The 26950-nt window shown below is 39.5% G+C and overlaps 1 protein-coding gene across 1 annotated transcript; it reads right to left on the bottom strand.

Annotated features, from left to right (window-relative positions):
• Window positions 1-26125, bottom strand: c5h18orf63 (chromosome 5 C18orf63 homolog). The gene is made up of 13 exons (XM_072678704.1): window positions 25991-26125; window positions 24293-24371; window positions 22208-22264; window positions 21231-21342; window positions 17748-17789; window positions 17329-17405; window positions 15404-15510; window positions 13807-13903; window positions 11416-11501; window positions 10022-10205; window positions 5070-5741; window positions 3577-3660; window positions 1-123 (listed from the first exon to the last, which is right to left on the bottom strand). The coding sequence occupies exons 1-13, from the start codon at window positions 26122-26124 to the stop codon at window positions 1-3; spliced, it is 1854 nt and encodes a 617-aa protein (XP_072534805.1). The 5' UTR covers window position 26125.
• Between the last annotated feature and the right edge of the window lie 825 nt (window positions 26126-26950).

A 26950-nucleotide genomic window follows, 5' to 3' on the forward strand; every position in this document is an offset into this window, starting at 1 on the left:
TCATGGTTCATACAGGCACTGCATCACCTTTGACACCAGCTCCTCCTTCTTTTCTTTTGCACGCACTGTGACTCCTTGACTTCTTAGCCAGGCCTGCAGAGTAGCCAAGCTGATTCTGGCCAGCTAAGGGTAGAAAAACACCAGTAACTTTAAATCATCACAGGGAAATAACATGGTTAAAGGGAAGCTCTTTAAGGGCTCTTTACTACATGTTTCTTTATTAAAGGCTATGGTTATATACAGTAAAATACTTCCAAATTATTACACCATTTAATCACAACTATTATTATATAGTATTTCATATATTTAATTGTGATTAATCACATTTGTTTATTCACTCAAATTGAATCTTAAAGAAAGCTTATTTTTCAAGCTGTGTTTGGGAAAAATCAGCCAGACAGTGAACATCAAATCAGCATCATCAGAATTTATGTATTGCTGTCAATAATGTAAAAACACTCTTCTAATCATGTGCATGCATGGTTTACATTAACCTATGGATTATAACAGCAACACTGTCTGCATGTTCCAATCAATGCCTGCATATATCATATATCTCACATATACACTGTATTTCATATACAGTCAATGGTTCCAGCATGTAAGTGATACTTTAAGCTCAGTGCAGTACAACCATAAACATTCACAGCACGGAAGTGGCTGGAAATAAGCTCTGATAAAAAAATGCTATTATTTTATGATAAACAGCCAAAGCCCAAAATATTGGCAGACCTTCACTTCTTTCAGAAAATGCTCCACTTCCCCCTGAATTCTGATGCAGTCACAACGCTTGGGTATTCACAAGTTTATGTCTTTGGTTTGCACTAGAACAGCGAAAAACCCAAATCTGAAATCATAAATTATAAATAATAAATTATTTCCACCTTCAAACTGGCCATTGCAATCCTATGGTGCTTCTTTAATTTGTATTACTCACACGTAACATCTGCTGGCAATATAGAAATCACACAATTAACAAGCTTAAATGGAGAAAAGGACAATCAATCTTTGTGTCTGTGCACCACACTCAGCATGGGGAGAAGAAAGAAGAGCAAAAAATAAACCAGAGGAAAAAGTAAAGGCAATCTCAACGATACAAGTCTAAAGTCTTGTGGCTAAAGAACCTCAATCAACTTCCAAACAAATACAATCTGACCTGCGGACCCAACATACAGTGTCAGCTCACACTATACCATCACCATCTCAATGAAATGGGATGCTATGGTAGGAGACCCAAGAGGACCCTGATGTTGACACAGAGACGTTAAGAAAGCCAGACCTTACCTGAGAAAGCCACCTTTCTTCTGGGAGAATGTTGTGGACAGTTGGAACCAAAATAGAGCTTTTTAATAAAGCACATCATTGTACCATTTACAGAAAACGAAACAAGGCCTTCATGGCCAAGACAAGAATGTGGTTCCCAAGGTCAAACATGGTGATGGTTCAAAGATTTAGTTTAGGGGTTGTTTAAAAGGTTGTTTTGCTGCTTCTGGAACTGGATGCTTTGACCGTGTGCATGAAATATCAGAAGACTACCAAAGAAATTTGGAGCGCAGTGTACGGTCCAGTGACAGAAAGCTAGATCTTTGTGAGCTGTCATGAGTCTTTAAGCAGGACAATGACCCAAAGCATACTTCTAATAGCACTCAGAAATTGTTTAGGAAAAAGTGCTGGAGAGTTCTGAGGTGGCCAGCAATGAGTCCTGATCCAAATCTCATAGAACACCAGTGGAGAGATCTCAGAACAGATGTTGGTCTGAGAGACCTGGAGCAGGATTCCAGCTGGAGCTGGAATGATATCAGATTTGACTTTTTCTCCGTTTTTTGTGTTGTTTCAATGCAAACAAAAGAAATATACATGTGACTAACAAAACATTAGGTCTGGGAGAAGTGGTGCCATTTCTGATGTGCAGAGGTCCCAATACTTTTGGGCATGACTTTACATAGTGCACTAAATGGGGAGTAAAGCACCATTAAGTCACACACCATACAGCATGCAAGCAGCTGTTTTAGCAGGCTCCACAGCTCCAACGGACCAGCTAACAGATGCCGCAACCAATTGTGCTTTCTTGGACTCCAGCTGCTGAGGGCAAAGCGGTATGGCTTGGGTTTAGCGCATTAGACCGAAGATAGTGATGTTAATAATTGATTGCATTTACATATTATCTATGGGGTTTGACTCTGACAGCACTAATACAGAATCATAACAACTTAAAGCAGCACTCCTTACGATTTTTTCATTTCAATTGAGAGCAGTAGTCTTTCTGAGGGGGAGGTGCAAAAATGTTGTAATAAATAAATGGTATCAGTGTGCTGAGCGTCCATTTCTGCAAAAGCCTAATATATTCCTTTAAAAAACAGAGTGGTCTGGTAGGTTTCCGTGGGAGTTTTCAGTCATGTCAGGCTTTTACATACTTAAATCACATGCACAAGCTGTCAATAGGATCAAGCACTGTTTGCTGGTTAGCTGAGCATCCACGACGCTGCTCATGGTGCTGATACAAACAAAACGGCCACTGCGAGAGCTACTGCAAACATGGGGATTTCAGAACAGTCTCTCAATCTGCTCATTCACCCACTGTCAAACCAAAGAAACTGACTAAATGTAAACTTCTAATGTTTAGATTCACAATGCACCACAGTACTCCTTCTCCGCCATGCTCAATGCACACAAATTACACATTCTCGCCAGAGAGGTCGCTAAATCCCCAAAACTTACGGACTGTCACTTTAAAGAACCCCTGAGGTGTTTAAATGGTTCGTGTGTCTTCCCTATGATGAAGAATCTGTTCTACACAGTTTCGAACCTCTTAAAATAGTTTTGGTCGACACCTAACAGTGTCTCACTATTACTACAAGTTAAAGAGCCTATTTAGTACTATCTAGAACCCTTTTTCCTATAGGTTTATTCAATCTCTCCAATATTTATTCTCGTTAGGGTGTTTCATAACCTCTGTCTGTGACATGTTAAGCAGGATGTTGTTTTTCATTCTATGTAGACAGAACTGGATGTTAAAGACTTAACCATACAGGACAAATATTTGAGAGGTGGTGTAATTATGGATATATTCATTAATTAATCAATCATTCTGGAATCTGAGGCATCTAATAACACAGACATTTGTGGCTGCACACTTAAACTGTCTGAGCACCTTTTTCCTGCCACGATCATCAGGATGATGCATTGGCTCGTCACTCTTAATGGCATCTAATCCAGGTCATGAGCACATGCCAAGCTTGTAATGGATTTCATTTAGAGACCGCCAGACAATTCATTTGTTTTATATGCAGCAACTCTGAAGCACTGATGGACTATAAATCAAACTGACTCTCTCTTCACACACACACACACACTTCACCTTACAATAAATTAATTCATGTAGAAGAATTAATCAAATTAAACAGAGAAACCTGAGTTGTTTTTAATGACAGAGAGTCACAGATATTGTAAATGTATGTACATGTGTATTAGTTTATTGCTATTTTGCCAATTTATCTCAAATTAGAGCTCACGAGTTTAAAACGTGCAGGAATGTAAATAAGGATAAAATATGACAGAGGAGAGGGACGCTAGTACCTGATTGCTTTTTGCATACTTCACCACATCTACATCCTTAATGGTGACTTTGGGTCTCTTCGGATGGGGCTCAAACACTTCCCTCTGAAAGAAACCCACATTAATAACAGACACATGGCCCATATTTGACTCTCATTAGTGGCATGTATACTGAGATGTCCTCTCTAGCACGTAGGTAGCTTTAGTATTACCACCTGTAAATCCACCAGGCTTAAAGGAGTGCGTTGGTAAAAAATCTAATTTCCAGTTTTCCAGTTACTGCGGATGTAGCTGATCAGCGAAGGAATGTTTGGTGTTAAAATTGTCAGCTATGAGGCTAACACTGTTAACAAACAACAGAAACCAAAAGTCATCCAAATCATTTCTGTAAACACACTATGTGTCCAAATGTTTGTGGTACCCCTTTCTAATGCAGTCATTCAGCTACTTTAAGTTGCACCCACTGGTGTGCAAATGCACACATGCAGCTTGTCTATCATATGAACATGAACCTATTGGCACCATGCCTTGTTGCAGGCATAGGATGTGGTGCAGTGAAACTGTGTTTTTAGTGTATTAGAGAAGTGTATGAACATATATTTACAATAAAAATCTGGGTTGACAATTCACTGCCAATATAGCAATGACCGTCTGCCTAGGTTGTTTTCAGTCAGTGGCGCACCTGTGTTTTCCAATGCCAAGAAAGCAATACGCCAGAGTTTACCTGAACACACCTCATTTCGAGACCACCACATACATCGGCGTAGATATTAAATAGCAAGCAACATTGCTATTTAAACGACACAGGCGGAAGGCATGAAAATAGACTGTTGGCAGGGGGTAAGATAGCAATGAGCATTGCGACACGGCTAGCAGAGGGTGTAAGATAGGGTTCTTAGAGTTTGTTAGCAATATTAGTCTGAAAAAGCTAAAGTTTGACATTGAACATGTCTTAGCTGATCAACCACATCTTGGGGAAAAGTGTTTGCCCCATTCTTGTCCATTTCCAGCCTAAATCTGCCTTAAGTCAATGGCATTTGTATTCTTTTACTAACATGTGGAAAGAATTGTCTGTACTAATCAACTGCAGATAGAGACAGAGGTTGAAAAATGCTGGAGTACTTCTTTAAACCGTTAGGGCCACACTTCCATTCCTTAGTCTTGTTACTATTTCATCTACATCTTTGTTTCACAGTAAGTACCAAATACTATCTAGTACTTACTGAATACTAAATCCTACAGACTGAAAGCAGTCGTCTAACTAAATCATGGAAACACAGTTTAAGAAATTCATTTAATGTTAGACTGTCTTGTAGATACCCTGTAGATCAGTGCTCACTCCTCCTGGAGTTCTGCTTTCCTGCATATTTTACTTTCAACCTAAATCTACCACACCTAATTCAGTCAATCAAGCATGTTCGAAGGTGGTAATTAGATGGCATCTAATCTACTTTACAGGAAGGTAGATCTCCAGGAGCATCACTTCTGTGAAAAGTTTGTGGTCACTTCCTTACCCCTCTTTTGCTTGGAACTTCAGGCATGGTGAGCGGCTGTGTTTTAGAGACTGGCTGCTGTGGGGCAGGTACAGAGACTCCATGGTTTCTCATCTGGTTCTTGCAGAAGGGCAGAGTGACCCTTTTGACAGGTGGCCGACTGAGTGAGGGAGAAAAGGTGGCAAGAGCAGAGGAGGGTGGAGGAGAAGAGGAGTGTGGTCTTTTAGCCGCTGGTCCAGACATAGGCTGACTCTGAACCTGCGCTTGCTTCTGCTGCTTCTCGGCCAGGATCTTAGTGACGTTAACATGGCGGCTGAGCGATTTGTTTTTGAAAATGGGCACCAATTTGGGGGTTGAATAGACAGGCTCAGTCTGAGTGGAAGAAGGATGAATGGTGGGAAGACAGGAGGAAGAGCAGAATGGTGGGACTGAGGTAATGGTGAAATGGTGTGAGTCTGTAAGATAGAAATGAGATGACTCAATACTGGTGCTGGGGGTTTGAAAAGGGGCCAGTTCTCTAGTTGTAGCTGTCTGGTTGATGTTGTTCAGATGTCCAGTCTGAATAAGGGGCCACTGAGAAGGTGCTAAATGAGAAAGAGACACCCTCCCTGGGGCACAGCCGCTGGGGAGCTGGGTCAGCACAGGTCTGCTGGTGGCTTTAGTAGTCAAGTTAGCAGGTGGGGCCCCGGAGACCTAAAAAGAATATAAAAAGCATGGCAAAAAAAGCATTTTTCTAACCAAACTTTGTAGAATATGGAAAACATTTAACTTGTTGGAGTGAATGTTGGACCATTTCTATTGATCCACTCTTCATGAAATCATGGACAGTCGCTGTTTTTAAAGAGAGCTCAAAGCGAAGAAGGGAAAATGGCAGTTTGTGGGTTTGATATACACTGACTGAGCGCTTCATGCTCTCAAAACAGCCTTAATTCTTAGTGGCATGGCATGTTTTCTTTATTATAGTGTTCGGAGCAAACTCTAGAGACTGTTGTGCTAAAAAATCTCTGGAGATCAGCAGTAATACTCAAACCAACCTGTATCGCACCAACAATCATGACACGCTCAAAATCACTTAAATCACATTTTTCTGCATCCTGATATTTGATCTAAACATTTCCTGAAGCGGATGACCAGAGTTTATGCACTGCAAACGACCGGCTGATTAGATAACTGCATTAATGTGTACAAGTGTTCTTAATAAAGTGCTTGGTGAGTGCATGTCATTTAAGAATTTAGTATCTTTCTATGATAGAACTCTATGTTACTGGGAAATTAACCAACTTGTAAGGAAGCCCAGATTCCTTATGGATCATTCCTCATAGAACCAAGGTATTCAAACTGTGGGGCAGATTTGCAAGGGGGGGGGGGCATAAGTGTGAAGCGAGATAGAAAATTTGAAGGAAAAAAAAAAAATTCTGCCAGAAAACTGCTTTTATCTAACATTTTTGTATTTTTCACAATCCAATTTATTAATGGTGGTTTCTTTTATTTTTAAAAAAATGCAGTCATGTCTTGTCAACTGGCAACAAATCACAATTTCCAAAATGGACGACATTTCTACAAAATCAACAACATCAGAAAAAGAAAGACAAAACACATGAAAAAAGAGACAATATGATGATGATTATTTAAAATATGGGATTACTTCCATCAAAGTGTGTGGAGAGGTAAGGCTGCAGTGCAATTATCTGTCCATGTAAAAAATGTGTGAGTTTGCAATGTATTGAACTTGCATGGGAGAAAAACAGGCAAGATAGAAACTGTTTTCCCTAAAGGAGTTTAGGCTACTTAAGTGGAAGTGAAATAGATTATTTTTTTGGAGATGTCCCGATAAGGGTTTTTTTACCCTCAATCCGATCCAAGTCTCTTAACGCTGATCAGCCGATAGCAACAACTTACGTAAGATGTGTTAGTACACAACAGCAAACATCAGTAGTCTAAACAGATTGACTTTGTTTGGAGCAACTTTATTAGCTTCATTAGCCTCCTCCTCAGTTCTGAATGCACCGCTCAGAGCTGGTTTAGAACCAAAGAAAGGAGCGAGGTTCTCTCGCTGGTAGAACAGAGCATTTCCACCATAGTTTGGTTTCTAACCAGGTGTAAATCAAGAGTAAAGATGGGATGGGAGGAACATTAGATCTTCCTAAATGGAGATAATGCAGTAAAATATCTTTGTTAATGCAAAACTACGACCAAACTGGGTGGTTTTGGCAGCGCAGGCAAAAAACGGCAGAAAGTTCTGATCTGATCATTCTGATCATCCACATTCTGTTGGTGAAATGTACACAATGTTACTGCGGTACTATTTAGGGTGGAATGGGAGTTAGGATTAGAAGCCAGCTTTGGCTGCTAACTGGTAACATCACCGCTTTTATCAGTTCCAATAAAGCTCTGTTTTGTTTTGTTCACTGAAGTAAGGTAACAGATCAGTCTCTGATAGTTGAAATCTGTCACTGCAGCAGCAGAGGATCATGTATATTAATGCAGAGAAGGATGATAGATGGCACTCTGAAGAGGACTGAATTCTTAAAAGCCAATACCCCATCTATTAATAAAAAAGTCCCTGATCCCGAGTCATTGGATCGGCTCAAGACATCCCTAGTTATGTGTATATGTGCTGAAAAGAGGAGAAGCTCCAATGTGCTGATTGTTATATTAATTAGCCAGTTAAAATAGGATGATTTAACCTGATTCCTTAAATACATACATATTTGTTTTAGTTGGGGGGGGGCAACTTCTCAAAAAACTGCCAAGGGGCCTCATGAGGAAAAAGTTTGAATACTTCTACCTCAGAGGAACCCATTTGAGGAATGCAAATACATCACCAAGACGTTAAGGTTTGTACAGTTTTTACAGAGAGATGTTAAACATGCTTTTAGAGTTGTGTGGTTTGCCAGAAGTAAAATACAGAGCACAGCTGTGGTGGTTTCAAAACTGATCACAGAAGCCTACTTGGATGAGTAACAACCATTTGTTTTCAAAGACCTTGAAAGTACAACATTGCAATGTCATGACTGCTGCTTGTGTTTGCCTCTTGTACATGAACCATAATCTAATCACGATCAGTTTATCAAGGTTGGTCTGGTGCTGTCATTATCAATCACCAGTGCCCAGCAGGGTTAAAACACAGCTCCATCTGCACTAACTCTCAGGGAATGACACAAATTGTTTTCTTCCCATCAGCTCCACTTCGCTTGTCATAGTTTAATATCACCAAAGTGAGCCTCGGCCAGCATAAATAAAGCTGATACGCCTGGCAGACATTGCTAGAGTTTCTCTACATCTGTGGACTGGAATCCAGTCGAGAGGAAATGACCTAATGTAGGGACAGTTATTGTTCTGCCTGGAAACTCTGAGTTTTCCTATAACTTGTTTTCCTGTTTTTTTGTTTTTTTTATATGGTCAGCTTATATTATTCAGAAAGCCGGGAAAAGAGTTACATCAGATAGTGCTACATCAGATAGTGCTGTCCACTGTACTCACAAACACACACACAAACTTTCTCTTATGTTCGAGGTACTTTTCCCTACGTGCATTCAGCTGGATTCAAGCAGTAATTTATCATCTATGAGCAGGAAAATGTTCACAGCCTGCCTGCCAAAGTTAAGAGCACACTGGGGCAGCTGGCTTATTATTCTTGCTCACAGGGTCAGGTGAGAGACACACTGTCTCTGGCTGAAAATACAACACAAGAGTATTAAAGAATTCATATTGTGGTTTCACAATGGAGCGGCTCCACCTTGGCCAAAAAGAAATGCCGCTACAGTCCAACACAAACATGCACGAAGTGAACAGATGGACAAGCTGCAATACACTCAATTACACGGTGCCGAATTACAGAGAAATTTAATCTGTGTGAATGAAAACCCAGATTCCACCATGGATTTCACTTGGAGCTCTATTTAAATGGTGTAAATGTGCTAGCGTTCTCACTGAAAGATGTGCTCGCAAATAATCACTATACGCTCGCTGAAGTGTTCTGAGCTGTGTCTTATAATTTCCTATGCCACTAATTCGTTTAAGAATGGATTAGCTCTCACGCCATAATTCAATTATCCAAAAACATGAGAGAAATACACTCATGTATTATAAATAAAGGTGCTACCAAGGGTTCTTTGAGTGATTCCATTAAAGAGGAGATGCAAGTATAGAGAACCTTTACATTAACTTCTTCACACATACCCATAGATATCTAATCAGCCATAACATTAACACTACCTGCCTACCATTGAGTAGGTCCAGATCTGACTATTCAAAGCATGGACTCCACAAGTCCTCTTATGGTGTCCTGTGGTATCTGGCACTAAGATGTTAGCAGCAGATCCTTTAGGTCCTGTACGTTGAGAGGTGGGACCTCCATAAGTATCAATGAGCCTCAGGAGCCCATGACCCTGCCGCTGGTTCACTGGTCGTCCTTTCTTGGAGCACCTTTTGTAGGTACTGACCACTGCATACCACAAAACCTCACAATACCATCCTGATGTTTTGAAGATGTTCTGGTCCAGCTGTCTAGCCATCACAGTTTGGTATTTGTGAAAGCGTCTCAGATTCAAAAACTGACTGTTTATTTGCTGCCCAAAACCTTGGAAGACAGATGCCACTGTAGACAAAGATAATCAATGTTTTTCACTTTACCTGTCAGTGGTGTTAATCGTATGGCTGGTCTGTGTATATATCTTTTATAAAAGTGGCTCTTTGTGGACCCAAAGGTGGGTCTTCTAAGGAATCATTTAAGGAACCCAGTCAAAGGAATCCAAAACTTTAAATACATCCCAAACCGGAAGTTAACATGCTATTCAACTGTGTTACAATAAATAACCATCTAGGCATTTCACAGTCAATCATTTAGAAACACATTAAATAAACCATGTAATTTAATAGTGAATATGTATATGTAAAGTCTTAGTGAGCATGTACAAAAAATGAATAAATAACCAATCAAAACAAAACAAAAATTCATAATTGCCTCATACCTGTGAGACAGGTCTGCTCAGTTTGGTAGTGTGGTAGCGGGGCTTGTTGGTCATTTGTACTGGAAAGCCACAAACGTTATCCAGAAGTCTCCTCAGATCTGACGCAAAGGCTCCAAGCACCCCCTGCAGGTCAACTCGGGGAAAGAACTGCAATGGCTGCATCCGAATACAACTCAGTGGATATCTGAGCAGTTTAGGTTTTAAGGACAGACACCAAACACTGTTAATCAACAACAACCGACACTATAGCGGGTCAAATGAACTGGCCAAGCAAATAGGTTACAGAAGATGCTGATGCTGATCTTAAGTTTAGAGTCTGACTAGATGTCATCAGAAACACTGGCGCCGGTGTGAACAAGGAAAATCTGACCCCAGTTATAAGAATCATAATTTTGAGGAGAATTTGGAGTGCTGTGCTCTTAAAAGTAAATGTGCTACAAAGGGTTCTTTAAGTGATGCCTGAGAAGAACCACCTTTTGTTCCCTAAAGAACCATGTTTGTTAAAGAGATTTCTTTAAAGAACCTTTTTAAGTTCTCTTGATGCAAAGGCCAATGTAAAGGTTCTTCACAATCACACATATCTTATACATCCCTTAATCAGTGGTTCTTTAGGAACCTAAATGTGGTTTCTCCATAATATCACTTAAAGTACCTTTCTTTTTTTTAATAAAACCCAGAAGTAAAATATTCTTAATAAAATAAGTATATAAAAATTGTTTTTATTTTATATCATGAAATAAATTATGAAAAAATCTGTCACAAATATCACAAATTAAACAAACATACACAAACATCTACTATCTACATATGCTGGGTGGCTGCCCCCTACTGGCCAAGGCCTGTAGACTGTGGTTGAAGTCCCTGAGAGAATACAGAGCTTAAACCCTAAATACAGAGCTTTACAAGAGAAGGAAAACAAACTTCTTAATCCTTGCGTTGTCTTAAGGGTCAGGATGATCCGCCCCTTTGTTTTACTGCAGAGAAAACCCCAAAATGATCTTTTTCAGCTTCAAATTCAATAGATCTTCTTAGAGTGACCCCAAACACTACGGAAAGTGAAACACTCATATGTCTCTAAAATCTTCACACCATCAGGGTAAACAGTCTTCGGGTCCTTATTGACCTTTAAGACATGTGCAGTATACAGAATGTTAACACTACACAAGGGTTAACTTTCAACCGTGTTTAGAAGCATATCACGATGTACAACCAAATTAAAAAACTAATTAAGTTTAAATCAGATATATTTTACAAACATGTTTATGATCCCGCCACCGTGAAGTACATTTTCCCCCCAGTCCAAAATTATGGATGCACATGTTGAATATATGTCTAGTCAGTGTCTTACAGTGTCTTACATGTACTACCTGTACAAATGACTGATGAAAAGATACGTGAAGAGCTTCTCGCCAACCAGTTTGAAATACACACTGCAGTACACCACATCATCTTCATTCAGTGGGGGCAGATGATATCCATACTAGAGAGAGACAGAGAAAGAGAGAGAGGGTTGTACTAGTTTCTGAAAATTACACTTCTCTGCAATCTGCAAGTGAGGGCCTCAGAGTCAGGGAAAAGCAAACAGGCCCAATAAATCTTACAGCAACAGAGTTTCACAAGTAACGTAATACAGTGGAATGAGGGGCAAATTAACGCCTTTACACTGACAGACGTTTACATCCTAAGGCTTATTATTCACTTACTACATGATAAAAAGTGCAAAATTAGAGTTATTATTAAGTTATAGGAGTGGGTAATGGAAACCGTAGTCGTTGGATTCAGTTTTCCATTACCCTCTGTTAATATTAAAGGATAAATTAACCCTGGGCCCCTAAAACACAAACCTCCATAGGCTCTCCTTTCTACTACACATATCCTTTGTTAGAATTATAACCTTTTCTCTAATGACAGTCAAATGTATTTCAATGCAATGTACTTCCATTGGCTTGTTTTACATCAATTAGCTGATGTTTTGATGTTGTATAGGTTGTGTGTGATGTAAAAAAAGGCCTCTATAAATCTATATATGCTGGCCAAGGCTTGTAGACTGTGGTTGGTAATGAGTTAATACAGAGTTCAAAATAAAGTATTACTGTATTTCCAATTAGTCTTTTTTTCCAATTTCCAATCTGTATTTTTGCCTCTTTACAGCAGAGAAACCCCCATAAGTGATCCTTTTTCAGCTTCACATTCAGTAACTCTTCCTAGAGGGACCCCAAATATTACAGAAAGTGAAACATCACCTTTGCTCATATGTCTATAAAAGCTCTACACCACTAGGGTAAATAGACTGTCCTCTGCCCATTTGTGACCCTTAGGACAGGTTAACTTCCAATGCTGTGTTTAGAAGTAAATCATGATGCACAGCCAAATTAAACAACTGCTCTAGATTCAGTTGTGTGTGTGTGTGTGTGTGTGTGTGCACCAGGCCTTGCCAGTATATACTGGGTTTGTTTGTGATCAAAGGTTAGATTTCAATCTCAACTGTAAACAAAGCTAAAATTCTGTGCACACACACACACAATAATACACACACGCACAAAAAGTGCACGCAGTCTTTCACATGTCGTATATTTCAGAGGAATATTTCAAAGGGTTCAAAACTCCTAGCATGTGTCTCAGTGAGCTGCCGTCAGAAGTGACAGCAGATTTACACGTCTGTGAGAGTGAAGGTGATAAAACCCTATGCAGAAAACAGTGAGTGAATGGAAAACACATGGTGTGGAGAGGCCACAGGCAGGAGCACATGAACTGCACTGGCCTTCACAGAAACTGAGAATTCAAGGAGAAATATAATCCCTGCTGGTTTCATTTGACGATACAAGGAAAGGCTAATTTCAAAATAATGAGGTGCTGTAAACTGATGTGTGTCATTATCACACTGTGTATAACATACACAAGGATGATTCATGTCCTTTTGCTGGAGGGGTAAAAATCCAAACAATGTTTATTTATATATATTGGATCAAATTTATATATATATTATTTTAAAAATCCAAACAATGTTTATTTATATATATATATTAAATTTGGTACAAACTTAAGACAAATGAAAAAATCTCAACTTTCAATGGAAGTCAAAAAGTAAAGTAAAAGATTTTATTCCAAGTCATTTTGGAGCATTTCTACTGGTTTGATATAATGTAAAGACCATAAAGAAGGCGCGGCAAATAAAAAAACAATGGCAAAAATAAAGAAACAAGGTTTTTGCAGGAGAGCAACAAAATATTCCTTGTACCTCTGCTGTTTTGAACCTGGCTAGTGCGCCCCCAAGCGGTTGGAATTCAGTTCTGCTGTGTCTGTGACTCTGCCCCAATTGAATGGGGCAGAGGTGGCTCAGTGGTTAAAGCACTAGGCTATTGTGGATTCGAAGCTGCCACTGTTGGGCCCTTGAGCAGGACCCTTAACCCTCTCTGCTCACCGGGGTGCCGCAGCGATGGGTGCACACCACTTTGGGCTGTCACTGTGTATGTTTGCTCACTAATGTCTCAGTGTGTGAGTTCACTGCACTAATGGGTTAACGGCGAAGGCCAAATTTGTCTTGATTAAATAGAGAGGAGTTTTCCATCTATTTTATAGTGAAGGGTGGCAACCTTGCAAATGTTAACCCTCCCACTGGATGCCATGATGGTGTCGGGAGCTGAAATGCCTCTGTTGGCTGCTTTCTACCCTACAGGCCAAGCACTTAGCCCTGCCTTTATATGCTTGTTACTGAACCACTAAAACCTACATTTTTTTACCAAATTATCTTGTCATGATATGGAGTGTATGACGTAATTTTGTACCGTGTTGGTCCAGTGACTTTGAAGCTCTGCGTAAGAATGGAATGGACACTCTGGTGGCATCTTGTGACTGACACTGATGATCTGGCCTCTTTTCATGCTAGTTACACACACACAAACATATATACGTTTTGTACAATGTCAAGAAGTGGATTATACATGAAATACACATGAAAAATTCCTAGTCTAATCTAAGCATACTCATAAATGACCTGGATTTCAGCGCTGATTACCAATTTTACATGAATTCTGAGATTACTGATCATTATCTAAGTCACAATTATCAACACAGTCTACCTTATAATACTAAATTTACTGTTCATGCCTTTTATTGAGCACACTGAGAAACACATCCACAGTGCAGGCTAAAAAAAAAGTAAGTGAACACCTCCACCAAATGTTGCAAAAGAATTTTGGCCCATTCCTTCGTGCAAATGTGTTTCAGTTGCTCAATATTTCTGAGCTGTTTTGAGTGCACAGCTCTCTTCGAGTCATGCCACAGCCCCTTTTAGGGTCTCCAATGTTTCTTTAGTTGGTTTACTTGTGTGTTTTGGTCATTGTCTTGTTGCTTTACCAACAACTTAACTTCAGCTTGAGGTCAGGGACTTAAATTCTCCACTAAAATGTTTTAATACACATTTGAATTCATTGTTTCCTCTGTGATTATAAGGCATCCAGGCCCGGAGGCAGCAAAAGCAGCCTCAAATTATGATGCTCTCGAGTCTCCAAACACAGAATTGTCTATTTCAGCTAAAACGTTCCACTTTTGTCTCATTTGTCCATATAACACATATTTCTCAGAAAGCACTGTGGAACATCCAGATGGTCTTTGGCAAACCTAAGGAAGGCCATTTGTTTTGGACAGCAGTGGCTAGTCTTTGGGGTCTTTTGAGTTCTTTCAGTTTAAGGCTACGTCTCAAAAAAGAAATTAACTGAAGAAATGAAAAAAAGGAATTTTTGTCATATAGATTTTAGAGGCGTTAAACTTCCCAGATGTCTGGTCCATATCACCACTGCTGTGAAACCTTCTGAACAGAGCACTGTATATTAACCACACTGACTGACCTTAGGTATTTAGGCCTTAACTATCAAGAATATCAGAAACCAAAATAAAGTACATTAAATATGTGGCCTTTAAGGAAAGCACTTCACAAAGCCAGGATCATTGTGAGACATCAAGATGGTCTTTGGCAAACCTAAGACTTTGGCTAGCTTTTTGGGGGTTATGCTCTTACCCTTTGGATATTTCTGTTTTAGGCAAAATAAGTCTTGAACATCAGGCAGCATATTTGTAAGCATTTTGTGTTATTACTTTCTGTTATATTGATTTCAGAGGCATTAACCTCTTCAGATGTCTGGTTCATATCACCCTTACTGTGAACAATTCTGAACAGAGCGTTAAACCACAGAGAACCATTAACAACACTGACTGACTTTGTTTCTACCATAACTATCTAGTTATGCTGTAAAACTAAAAATGAAAGGTATAATAAATGTGAGGGCTTTATAAAAAGCATTTCACAAAGTCACGACCATTGTGCTGGTGCCTAAACTGTATGTTATGACTGAACATCTACTAACCCACAAAGAGGAGGCCTACCTTGGCAGTATGTAGCACCAGTTATTTGGCTTTGTGATGTGGAGAACTGCCTCTCTGCTGCTGAGAAAGTTTTTCACCACAAGAGGGGGCACGTCAAAGTCTTCCAACTGACGAGAGACAGGATAATCAGAAGTGACTACTTTCCAAAACAGGATCCTAAACTTGACAAAACCTTCACCATCCAGATAAACACAGAGACTAATGAGGTTAAGCAGAAAAAGAATATGTGACTTCTGTATTTATATTCAAGTTATTAGAATCTCAAGAGACTACCTAGAGTTTAGGCACTATTAAGATCAAATCTCTGTGGAGACAGAAAGGCTATAATCTCTTTAACACTGGGGGGAGCCTGAGGCTTGTCTTAGCTACTCAACTCAGGCTGAACGTGAGAAAGCCATTCCTCTAGGAGTCACGTAGGGCTAAGGTTCACCTGTGCTGAACTCAGATTGCCTGAAGTGGGTGTAGTGTGACTGGACCAAAGGTCATGTCATGAAATATGCTAAAAGTGTAAGCGAAAGTTCACCACTTACAAATTCATTGAAGCTTTGTCACCCAGAGCATATATTATTATTTATGTGGATTACATTCAGTATTAGGCTTTGCTTCAAACTTGGCAGTGAACTAGCTTAAGATAATAAAAGAGAAAACTAACAGAAACTCTTTTTAAAACTGACTACATGAGGCACATTTGAATTGACCGGATTTACATCAACTACATTTGGCTTTATTCACTGTTGTTCAGTAGTAGAAGTATAGTCAGCTTCAAAAATATTTGGACATGGACAAAGTTTCAGATTTTTTAAATAGTTTAGACTACCACAGCTTTAAGAGGTGACATGAAATAATGAATGAGCTCAAAGTGACTTTTATCTTTAATGTGAGAGTATTTACATCCATTTAGGTAAATGGTGCAGGGATTTCCATACATTATTATGTATGCTACCCCATTCCTAGAGATCCAAGTCATTTAACAAACGGCTGCTCAGCTGTCCCATGGTAGGTGTGTTATTCACTCACTATTTCACTTATTTTAAGCAGATAAAAGTACAAGGAGTTCAAAATGCAGTAAAATGCCAATGCATATTCTTAAGCATGCTTCTAAAAGTAAAATATTTTTAAGGACACAGGGGGCACCATAAGACACACCAAGAAAAAAGCACATTACAGCTGGCTGGTGGCGTTTTACATAGACATGGGGACACTTCCCACCGAAGTACAGAATACAGTGTGACAACGTTTAATACTAATTTTAAAACTGCAGAATAATACAAAATCTGTCACTGCCAGTGAAGCAAGTCATTATTAGGCTGGAAGATAGAAAATAAATACAAAAAGAACATTAAATTGGTATTGGCCAAATCAGTATGTACATTCTTGAAAAGAAAGAACACATTGGTGAGCTCAAAAATGCCAAACAACAGCCGAGGAACAAGAAGGAACTATACGTTTACAGATTCTGGCAATCATTGACTGTTTTAAGAATCACAACTGATGATTTTGTTATTTTGTCCAAAATATTTAAATTTCTACAAGTTGAGAGCCTGCGCTTGCTTTTTTATAACTCATTATTTAATTTCAATCTGCAATAACACTAAATTAAGTTGATATCTTAATATATATAACCCTGACTGTGATGGTGAACAATTGCTATTATATAGCTTTATTAGAACCACACAGACATTTGGACACAAAATCCCAATTCCTATATTCACCCGTTCTTTAGTATTTAAATATCAAACAAATGTGAAATGTACAGTAACATATTTGTCATTTTGGCAGTTCTAACTACAATGCAAACTAAAAGGAAATCTTGCAAGTATGCTCAGAAGTCTCAAAAATTTTAACATGAAATCTTATAAAACATGTTGGTCATCAATAATATCATTAGTACACATCATTATTAGAACTAAAGAGTTGTCTCTTACCGAAGCGGGAGGAAGCCTTACAGTATTGGCCTCCACACTGACACACAGGTGAGTCTCATTCACACTCAGTTCAAGGACTGTCAACAAAAAAAGACCATCAACAAAAGCAAAAACAATAAACACTACGACTGTGTGTGTGTGTGTGTAACCGTTTCCACCCCAGATCAGAGCTGATAGCTGATATGCAACAGATTACTAGCCAGAACAGTACAATAAAAAAGACAACATCCGAATGTCACCTACAACTTCAACCAACTAATAAAATCCTACCAACCAAGAAACAGGTTGAGCATGTATTCATGAGTGTGTCCATTACATTTCATATGCACACCTAATGATGTTCTGAATGAACTGAAGAGTAGCTTAAAGCCACAGTATTGGTCTATATTTAAGATCTGTATTCTATACGTCCAACATACCAACAGCAGCCCGCTTTCCAGCATCACTCAGGAAGTCCTGTCCTGAAGAACATAAATTATATGATTGTTAGGAAAGAGTCAGCAATAGCAAAACATAGAGAGAGCATTTCTCAAATTGCCACAGTTAAAATAAAACCTTGTACACTGCATTTCCAAATGTTTGTGGACACCTCTTATAACAAATGCATTCGGTTGCTCCCAATGTGCAATTACACACACGCAGCTTGTCTAGTCCCTCTCTACAGCAAAAAAAACATGAACCCATTGGCACCATGCCTAATGTCAGGGGTATAAAGCTCCCCAGCATTGAGCTGAGGAGCAGTGAAAGAACTGTGTTCTCTGGAATGATGGTTGGTGGTGCTCTATCCTATACTTTTGCTCCATCCTATGAGCTGTGGAGTTGGAAGGTGAGGTGAGGCGGTGATTTTCCAATACCCTGAACTCAATAGGGTTCTGTTGCTAAATGCAATCAAATCTTCACAGCAATGCTCCAAAGTAAAAGTAAAAACCCTTCCTCCTTGGACAGTAGAGACAGTAGAGTTACTCCAACAAAAGCTGAATAAACTCTTTTTTAATAACCTTGATTCTGGAGGAAACAAACAACAAGCAGGTGTCCCAATACTTTTGTCCATATAGTGTATTTTTTCAAATAGTGTATCAATTCATTTCAACTTAACTTTAATGCGCATTTATGTAGTGAGATTTTACAACTAATTCTGGATACATTTCTATTGGTTCATTCATCATGAAATGTTCTCATAACATAGGGAACATTCTGCTTTCAAGGTAAATTAACATTGTAAACATGCACTGTAACAGTACTGCAAAACTCTGCTGGAAGAATAATGGCTGTCTCTAAAGTTATGATAGCAGTGGGAGGGCGTTAACAGTACAACAAAGCTCAAGGTCGATTAGAGGCAGTTTTACCATGAAATGTCCTCCAGTACAAGGGCAAGGCAAGACAGTGCCAGGTTTCAGCACGTAGCACTACTCTCTCTGTATGAGACACAATCTGTGCACTGATGGCTGCATACGCTGTATAGGATAATGAATCTATATATATATATATATATATATATATCCCACTTAAAAAACATAACATTAAACATGATTTAAGTATCATTTTAAAAATGTTATGAGGTAATGACATTATATGGTGCTACTAGGACAAACATCACTGTGCACTGATGATATTTAGGAGGCTGTATTGAACTTTAAGTGCTATTCTGAACAAAACCAAGAGCAATTGTGATAAACTTATTATCTCCAGTAGTTGTAACGTTATATCATATCACTGTTGTACCATTAAGTTTACAAGTAGTTTAAAAAATATAAAAATATTAGCTCAGTTTAGACAGGAAGTTTTGCTCAGACCCAAGCGTTAATGGTACCATTCACTAGAAAGCAGGTCCGAGGTGAACATGTAGTCAGATTGCATTAAGCGTTAACAGCACAACCACAAAGCAGTATGCTAACTATGACATTTAATCTGTGGTGATAATCTCCTATAAAGCAGCGTTTCACAAAAGACAGGAGGGGCACAGATGGAAATACAATACAGCACAGAAAATACTGAATAAACAATGTGGTCACTGGAGTACCTCCAGTGCCTGTTATCACTAGGGCAGGTTAATTAAAATGTCATCTGGTTGCATTTCTCCACTTTGGACATGTTAAGTCAAAATACATGTTATAAATCAAGGAATATTATTAAAATTGTAGTTTAATTTTTAGAAATTAGGCTTATTCATTCAGTCCTTATCACTCTCTATTTTTCTCTTTATATTTCACATAGCTATTCTACAGTCCAATGGCTAATTCCAAATGTGCATGGCTTAAATAGAGGATGAGAACATGAGACAGAATTTAGTTTAATATAAATATAAATTATTATAATATAATGTTATTGCAAGAATGTCAACAAAGTCAGTTCCATTCCCCGCAGAAATGAAACTGGATAAACCTGCACAGCTTTCTCCCTCTCACCTCAAATGTATTCTATCATATATGGACTATATGGACAAAAGTATTTGGACTTTTGTTCATCCATTGCCCCTCTAAACTTAGGGTTTTTAAAAAGAGTTTACCCTGCATTTGTTGGAGTAACTGTCTCTACTGTCCAGAGAAGGCTTTGTACTAGATCTACCAGGAGTGCTGTTTTGAGGATTTGATTGCATTCAGCAACAAGAGTGTTAGTAAATTCAGGATGTTGGCTTTTCACCACCACACCTCATCCACAACTCCCCAAATCAACTATAAAGTACTGGATAGGGCACCAATCATTACTCCAAAGAACACAGTTCCACTGCTCCACAGCTCAATGCTGGGGGGATTTATACTCCTAGTCCACGCCTGGCATTAAGCAAGGTGCCAGTAGGTTCACGTTTAATGGCTCCAGGGAGTCCTATTGCCTTGGCAATATGTCTCTACAGGGAATTGTAGCTGTGTGTGTGTGAATTAGCACACTGGTTTCAGCAGCAGATAAAACATGACTTGAAATAGTTGAATGAATGCATTTAATAGGAGGGGTGTCTTCAAACATTTTAACATATAGTGTACTTGCAGACAGGACACTCATCCAGCATCTGGGCCTGGTGCCTTCCTCATTTTCTGGCACACATCCTGTTCACAGATCACCTGAGAAGGTTGTGGCGGCAGTTGGAGTTGGGAAAAGAGCTACTGATGTTTGTGCTCTAAGTTGGAGGTGTGTGGTGCTGGGCTTTCGAAACATGCAGTAGTCAGAGTTCAGAAGACCATCTTACACTGACTGGGGGAATGGCTTCTTGTTTTCCACCTCTTCCAGTCTTCCATTTTTCTCACAGTACTGACCAGACAGTAGGTCAGAAGTAGATGAACAAGGCACTGATTAGAGGGGCCTTGGCTGGCACAGGAACACAGCATAGGGTACATTTATTGTCATTAGAATAAATTGTTCGCCTCACATATTCCAGCTTGGCCAGCAGAGAAGCTTAAGGCTTTGCTTAGAGTCCAACAGCAGCTAAGCAGAACCCCAAACCTGCTCTGATAAGTCAATAATTGTAATAATAACCACTCACCAAGTCACAGGTGCACAGCTGACCCAAACCCATCCAGTATTCATTTTCTAAAATGGTCCAATGTGGTACCTTCCCCGGTGGGGCAGGTACCGCATTGTCTGAATTTGGGCCCTTTTCACATATACTGAAGTGAGTGTGTGACGATTTAGGCATGCTAACTGGTGGGGTACAAACATCAGTGTTGTAGCTGCAGCGCAGAATAACGTGGATACATCAGACACCAAACATGTCCTGGCTGATTGGCAACACCTGACTATATTAGATAAGATATTAGACAATATATATATATATTAGATAAGATATTAGACAACCCCATCCCATTCAAGGAAGGTAGTAGTTCTAGTGAATGAAAAAATATATAAGTACAATTAGGTCAGGTTAGTGCAGCTTGTTTTACAGACATCTTTTCTCTGTTGCTGTATCCTACCTGCGATTAGGCACTGGCCTGCTCTGTTCCAGTAAGGGGCCAGTCTGGTAGTAATGGAGTAAGACAGACAGGTCTGCAGGTTGTCTGGCAGAACCCTCTTAAGAGGACCTATCTGAACTCAAAAGTGCAAAAAAAGAAGATTACTTACTACAGGAATATATAGTAAGGCTTTGTGCAGTTAAATAGTATTCAGTAAAGACAGTATTCAGAAAAGCAATCAAATGGACTTGTACTGCCGTGTACTGCCTTTCAAAGATTCCTTAATATTTCATAACATAATAAAAAAACTAGAAAACCTTTAATAAAAAAAGTCACAAGAATAGAAGTCAGAAGGAAGTTCTAATACTGTTACTGAACTGTGTGTGCGCAGATAGTATAACACTGAACTGAATGTCCAAAATTATTACAGTCATTAAAATATCAATGCTGTCTAATAATAAACATGTATCTCCGTTTTTGTCCGGTTTAAGTTTTCTCTATGGTTTGAACCCTGTAGCTGTGTCACTAATTCTGGATGAATAGACCAATAGAAATGCTCTAAATGTCATGAAATAAACTCCTAATTTACCTTGACTTCCATTCAAAGTGAAGAACATTTTTTGCCCTCTCCTGTAAAGTCACTATTTTGGAGATACTTGTTTTTGATTGGACAATGCAAACACATTTTGCTTACTTGTTATCAGTCAGCATTAATGTGCACAAAGAGACTTCAAACTCAAGGGTCAATGGCCCTTGACAGTGCCCCCATAAACAGATTTCAACAGTTCAACATCTTTTTTTTTACTCCTGTAAACTCAGAATTCCGGCCTCAGGTGCCAAACACAATCTTGAATATCTCAAAGCCTTCATTTAGAATCCAAACTACAGTTTCCACACTGATTTTAACTTTACAGCACACTACCTAGCTACAGTGAGCTAATCTGACTGGTTGACTGGTTGACTGCATGATCTAGCTCTTTAGATCTGACCAAACTGACCTGTAGACCGTGCCTCAGCGCATAGGCCTGGATGAAGCCTGTCTTGAAAAATGTTATCTAGGGAAGATTTCAGAGTGACAAAGACAAACAGAGTAGACAGTGACTGGCTACATTTCTGATTTACTATAAAATGTGTCAGTCTGAAAGATCACCAATATCACTGACCTATGAGAGAATGCATGATAATAAATAACAGTAATCAAGACAATGAGAAATCACCAGCACTCTTTTCTGATATCATGTTGCGTGTGTCGCCTCTGGCTGTGTAAGTATGAAAGACAGTTACATAACCACAACACAGTTAATTATTTACCACTATTTCAAAATGTCACCAAAGCTGCTGGTTGAAGTGAAAGGCTTGGTCTAGAATCTGACACCGAACGCGCAACATGAATGAAAAGCTCCTGTCGCGCTCGTCGGATCGACATCAAGAGCTCCACAGCAGGGTTAAATAGACGGGCAGCTCATTAGCTGACTTTGACACTTCCTTTCTGTGCCGTTGCTTTGTGTTGGCTTGAATCCAGAAGAGGAAGAGAGCTGACAGAATGTCTGGAATGTGCACCAGCCATTTGCCTTCTCACGGAGCGTGCCTGAGCACAGACTGTGGAGGCACGCATACACACACTGTCACGCACAGACACACGCATAATTGATAAACCTATTCTTATGCAATATTTCGTAACAGAAAAAGAGGGACTCGATTACTCACTGTGCAGTTTATTAGTACTGCACACCTACACCTACTGCACTCCTACTCTTTTATGCAATTGTCTAATCAGCCAATCATGTTGCAGCAGTGCAATACATACAATCACACAGATAGTCAGGCCAATGGCTTCAAAATAAGTGATTTTGAGTGAGGCATGATTGATGATGCCAGACAGGTTGGCTTAAGTAGACTCTACTCAGAATGGTGCAGTGAGCAGTAACATCCAGTGAGCTTCCGTTCTGCAAACGGAAACGCCTTGCTGATGAGCGAGATCAACAGATAATGGCCAGACTGAGCTGACAGAAAGGCTACAGTAACTCAAATAATGACTCTGTACAATTTTGGTGAGCAGAAAAGCACCTCACAACACAACACATCAAGCCCTGAGGCTACAAAAGCAGAAGACCATGTTGGGTGTTGCTCTCGTCAGCCAAGCACAGAAAGCTGAGGCTGCAGTGGGCATAGGCTCAACAAAACTGGACAACTGAAGCTTGGAAAACACATAACCTGGTCTGATGAATCTTGATTTCTGCTGAAGGACACAGAATTTTTTTTCTTGCCACACTCTGGGTCTGTTCTTAATATAATATTATATAATATTATATAATATAATATTATATTATATTATATAATAATCTAATATAATAAAATCTAAAATGTAATATAATATAATCAATCCCTGCTTGAATGCCACTGACTTTTTGAGTATTGTTGCTGCCATGTGCATCCCTTAATGGCCACAGTTTACCATCTTCTGGTGGCTGCTTCCAGCATGATGCTGCAACATGTCACAAAGCTAAAGTATCTTAAACTGGTTTCCTGAACATGACAATGAGTTTAGAGTTATTCAGTGACTTTGCAGTCACTAGATGTGAATCTTGTAAAACACCTTTGGAGGGGTGGTAGAACTGGAGATTTTGAGAGCATGAAAGTTCTCCTACATCTCTAACACAAGGAAAGTTTTCAACACCTTGTGTTGACTAGCAATCTTCCTAAAAAAAATCGCCCGTGAGTGTAGATACACATTGGTCAGAAGTTTATATACACTCATAATGGATATGAATGTCATGGCAATATTGGGCTTTTAAATATTTATTTGAACTGTTCATTTGGGGCAGAAAGACTGTACTACACACATATTTAATAATAATAAAAAGAGTTGGAGTAAATGTTATGCTTTCCATATTACAATCTGAAAACTATTTACTTGTAACTCTCAGCACAGCACTAAAGTCATGATTCTGCTGAACCTGGGGGAAGCTGATAACTGCAAGGAAGCAGAGATACTTCCTGTGTGGGCAGACTTGTATCTATCACAGTATCACTTGAGGTAACTGTGCCGTGACAAACTACACCAAGTTAACTGTCATACTTACAGCCATTATAACGCTGAGCCCCCCGCAAGAGCCCAGCACAGGAGAAGCAACAACGTCTGAACACAAAAGCAGAAGTTCTCTGAAAAAAATGTGAACAAAACAACATACCTCTCAAAAAAAGCATCTAAATAAACTAAAAACATGTATATATCATCGCAGTTGTGCAAAAACCTTGTCTCTCTATTTTTGCCATTTTTCACTTTATATTGGATGGTGGAGCGGATGGATGCCAGAGTTTCAGGGTGTTCCCGTGGCGGTGTTACCTTCTTACACTCTGATAATATTCACATTCTCTGTTCTCCATGAATCCATTCAGCACTAATTCTATCTCTTTAACTTCTCAGAGTTAATGTCTGCCCACTTATCCGGCCTGACCTGATGGAAAACTGCTGGGCCCCTTTTGCACCTGAGTCAAACCAGCTGCCCACACACCAGATTGACCACCATGGTTCCCTGCCACCTGCATCAGACCAGCTGCCCACCCTACTGCCACTGCTACCTGCCTATCAACTATGTTTAAATGTACATGGACTTTGCCACTATAATTATTATTATTATTATTTACATTTACATTTACAGCATTTAGCAGACGCTCTTATCCAGAGCGACTTACAAGGTTACTCATATTACAGAGGAGGGCCAGTGTAGTGTTAGGAGTCTTGCCCAAGGACTCTTATTGGTGTAGCGCAGCATAGTCACCCAGCCCGGGAATCGAACCCCAGTCTCCTACATGGTGTGGTAGCTCAGTGGCAGGTAGTGGTGTTATCTGTTGCACCACACCAACCATTATTACCACCATTGACCATCATTACTCTAATTATTCTTACTGTCTCTACCATGACTATATTAGTTACATATTATATTACGATTATTTCAGCCACCAGAGCAGGAGATGGTCTTATGCGGTTTGGTGACAATTATCAATAATTTATAAATAGTTCTAATCAGGGGATGATGGGTCTTGGTTTGTCCCAAAGTGGGGGTCTTTATATTCTGTTGATCTGCTGTCTTATTACTGATTCCTGTAAAGCTGCTTTGTGACAATGCCAGTCTATTAAAATCAGTTTGATATTGAGTCCAATTTTGAAGATAAAGGGACCAACAGAAATTCTCCACAATGACCTGGAAGGAAAATTGATGTTCTGGAGATACTGACGCATAGCTATGAGGACTTGATTTAACATTAGTGAGCATTACTGAAATTAGACACCGACGTTAGTTCTGGGTCATAAACATCGTTTCAGCTCTGGATTGAACTTCATTACCCCAGAACACAGTCTCACTGCTCTTCAGGCCAATGTTCGGGGGCTTTATACCCTCCTAGTTGACAGAAGACTCTTGCCTGGCTGCTCCAGACTATTCAGCTCAAGCTTTTCTATGGAGATTTGTAAGCTGTGTATTTGAACAGCCATGCAATCGAACAATGTCAGCAATGTGTGCAGCAAACAGTGTGCAAACAAATTCACTGTTTTGAAGGGATGTCTGGATACTTTTGGTCATGAAATGTTCGTTTCTGAGACAGGGTGTGAGCCTAGTCCAGTTCTACACATCATTTTAAAGGGAGCTTGTCCTGGATAAGAAAAATATAGGCCATGACTAGGCTTAATCTCTGTCCGGCCCATTGTGTATGCATGTCTTCACAACTATATTTATAGTACCTTAGAGAAAGTCAACTAGTCCACGTTGTCATTTATTCACCTGCATGTTTTTATCTGCTTATTTCTTAGCTCTCCTTCGTCACAGCAGCTCTGAAAGGCCAGAAAAACACCGCACAGCTTGCTCAGGTCTGGCACAGAGACGAAGAACAGACACTGCTCACTTTGTCCGGTCATCCTAAAAGCAGAAATCAGACATTAGATTCATTGGAGACATTAGAGATAAAACGCTCACTCTTGTCTAGCTCTGTATCGAAGGCCAGTCGGTCTAGGATATCCCGAAATTGCATTTTACCAGAATTATGCCAAAATTGAAGCTATACATAAATTCCTGCTGACCCATCCAGCTCAACACCAACTTCTGCTGGTTTAACAACTGTTTTAAACTGGACCTTGATGGTCAAGGTGGCCAGGTCAAGGCCATCCATGTGAAAACAGCTTGACCAACTGATAGACCGAAGCTGGTCATACTGGTGGACGAATGTGGGCGAACTGGTCTTGCTGGTCAACCACCTTGCTCATACAGTTTAACCAGCTAGCTGGTTGACTCTCTTGGGCAGGTTTTCATGCTTGTAGACTACATAAACCATCAGATTTAGGTGAAAGGGGAAGCTGTAGTGGTCAAGAGCTTAACCAGTCAATCAGCTTGACCAGGGGTTGACGATATGAGGATTGTACCTTACAAACTGATGGACATAATATAGCTATATATAGCTTCCCATTAGCGTTACCTGGCTAACAGGCTACACAACACTACTTCTGTTTATGGCTGAACGTTAGCTAACGTTAGACCACAGTGATAATATAACCCTAATTAACTTAAGGTTAATTAACTTAATTATTAACTTAATAGGCTACCTAGCACTAGTACGCAGAAGCTATAGCTGGCTAGCTAGCCTATAGCTAGCTGTCTGGCTTGTCAACTAATGTTTGTGTTTTAAACACAGTGATAATATAACCCTAATTAAGGTTAATTAACTTAATTAGTGCTAGCTAGGTAGCT

This window comes from Salminus brasiliensis, chromosome 5, assembly GCF_030463535.1.
Source record: "Salminus brasiliensis chromosome 5, fSalBra1.hap2, whole genome shotgun sequence".
In the NCBI taxonomy this organism is placed as follows: Eukaryota; Metazoa; Chordata; class Actinopteri; order Characiformes; family Bryconidae; genus Salminus; species Salminus brasiliensis.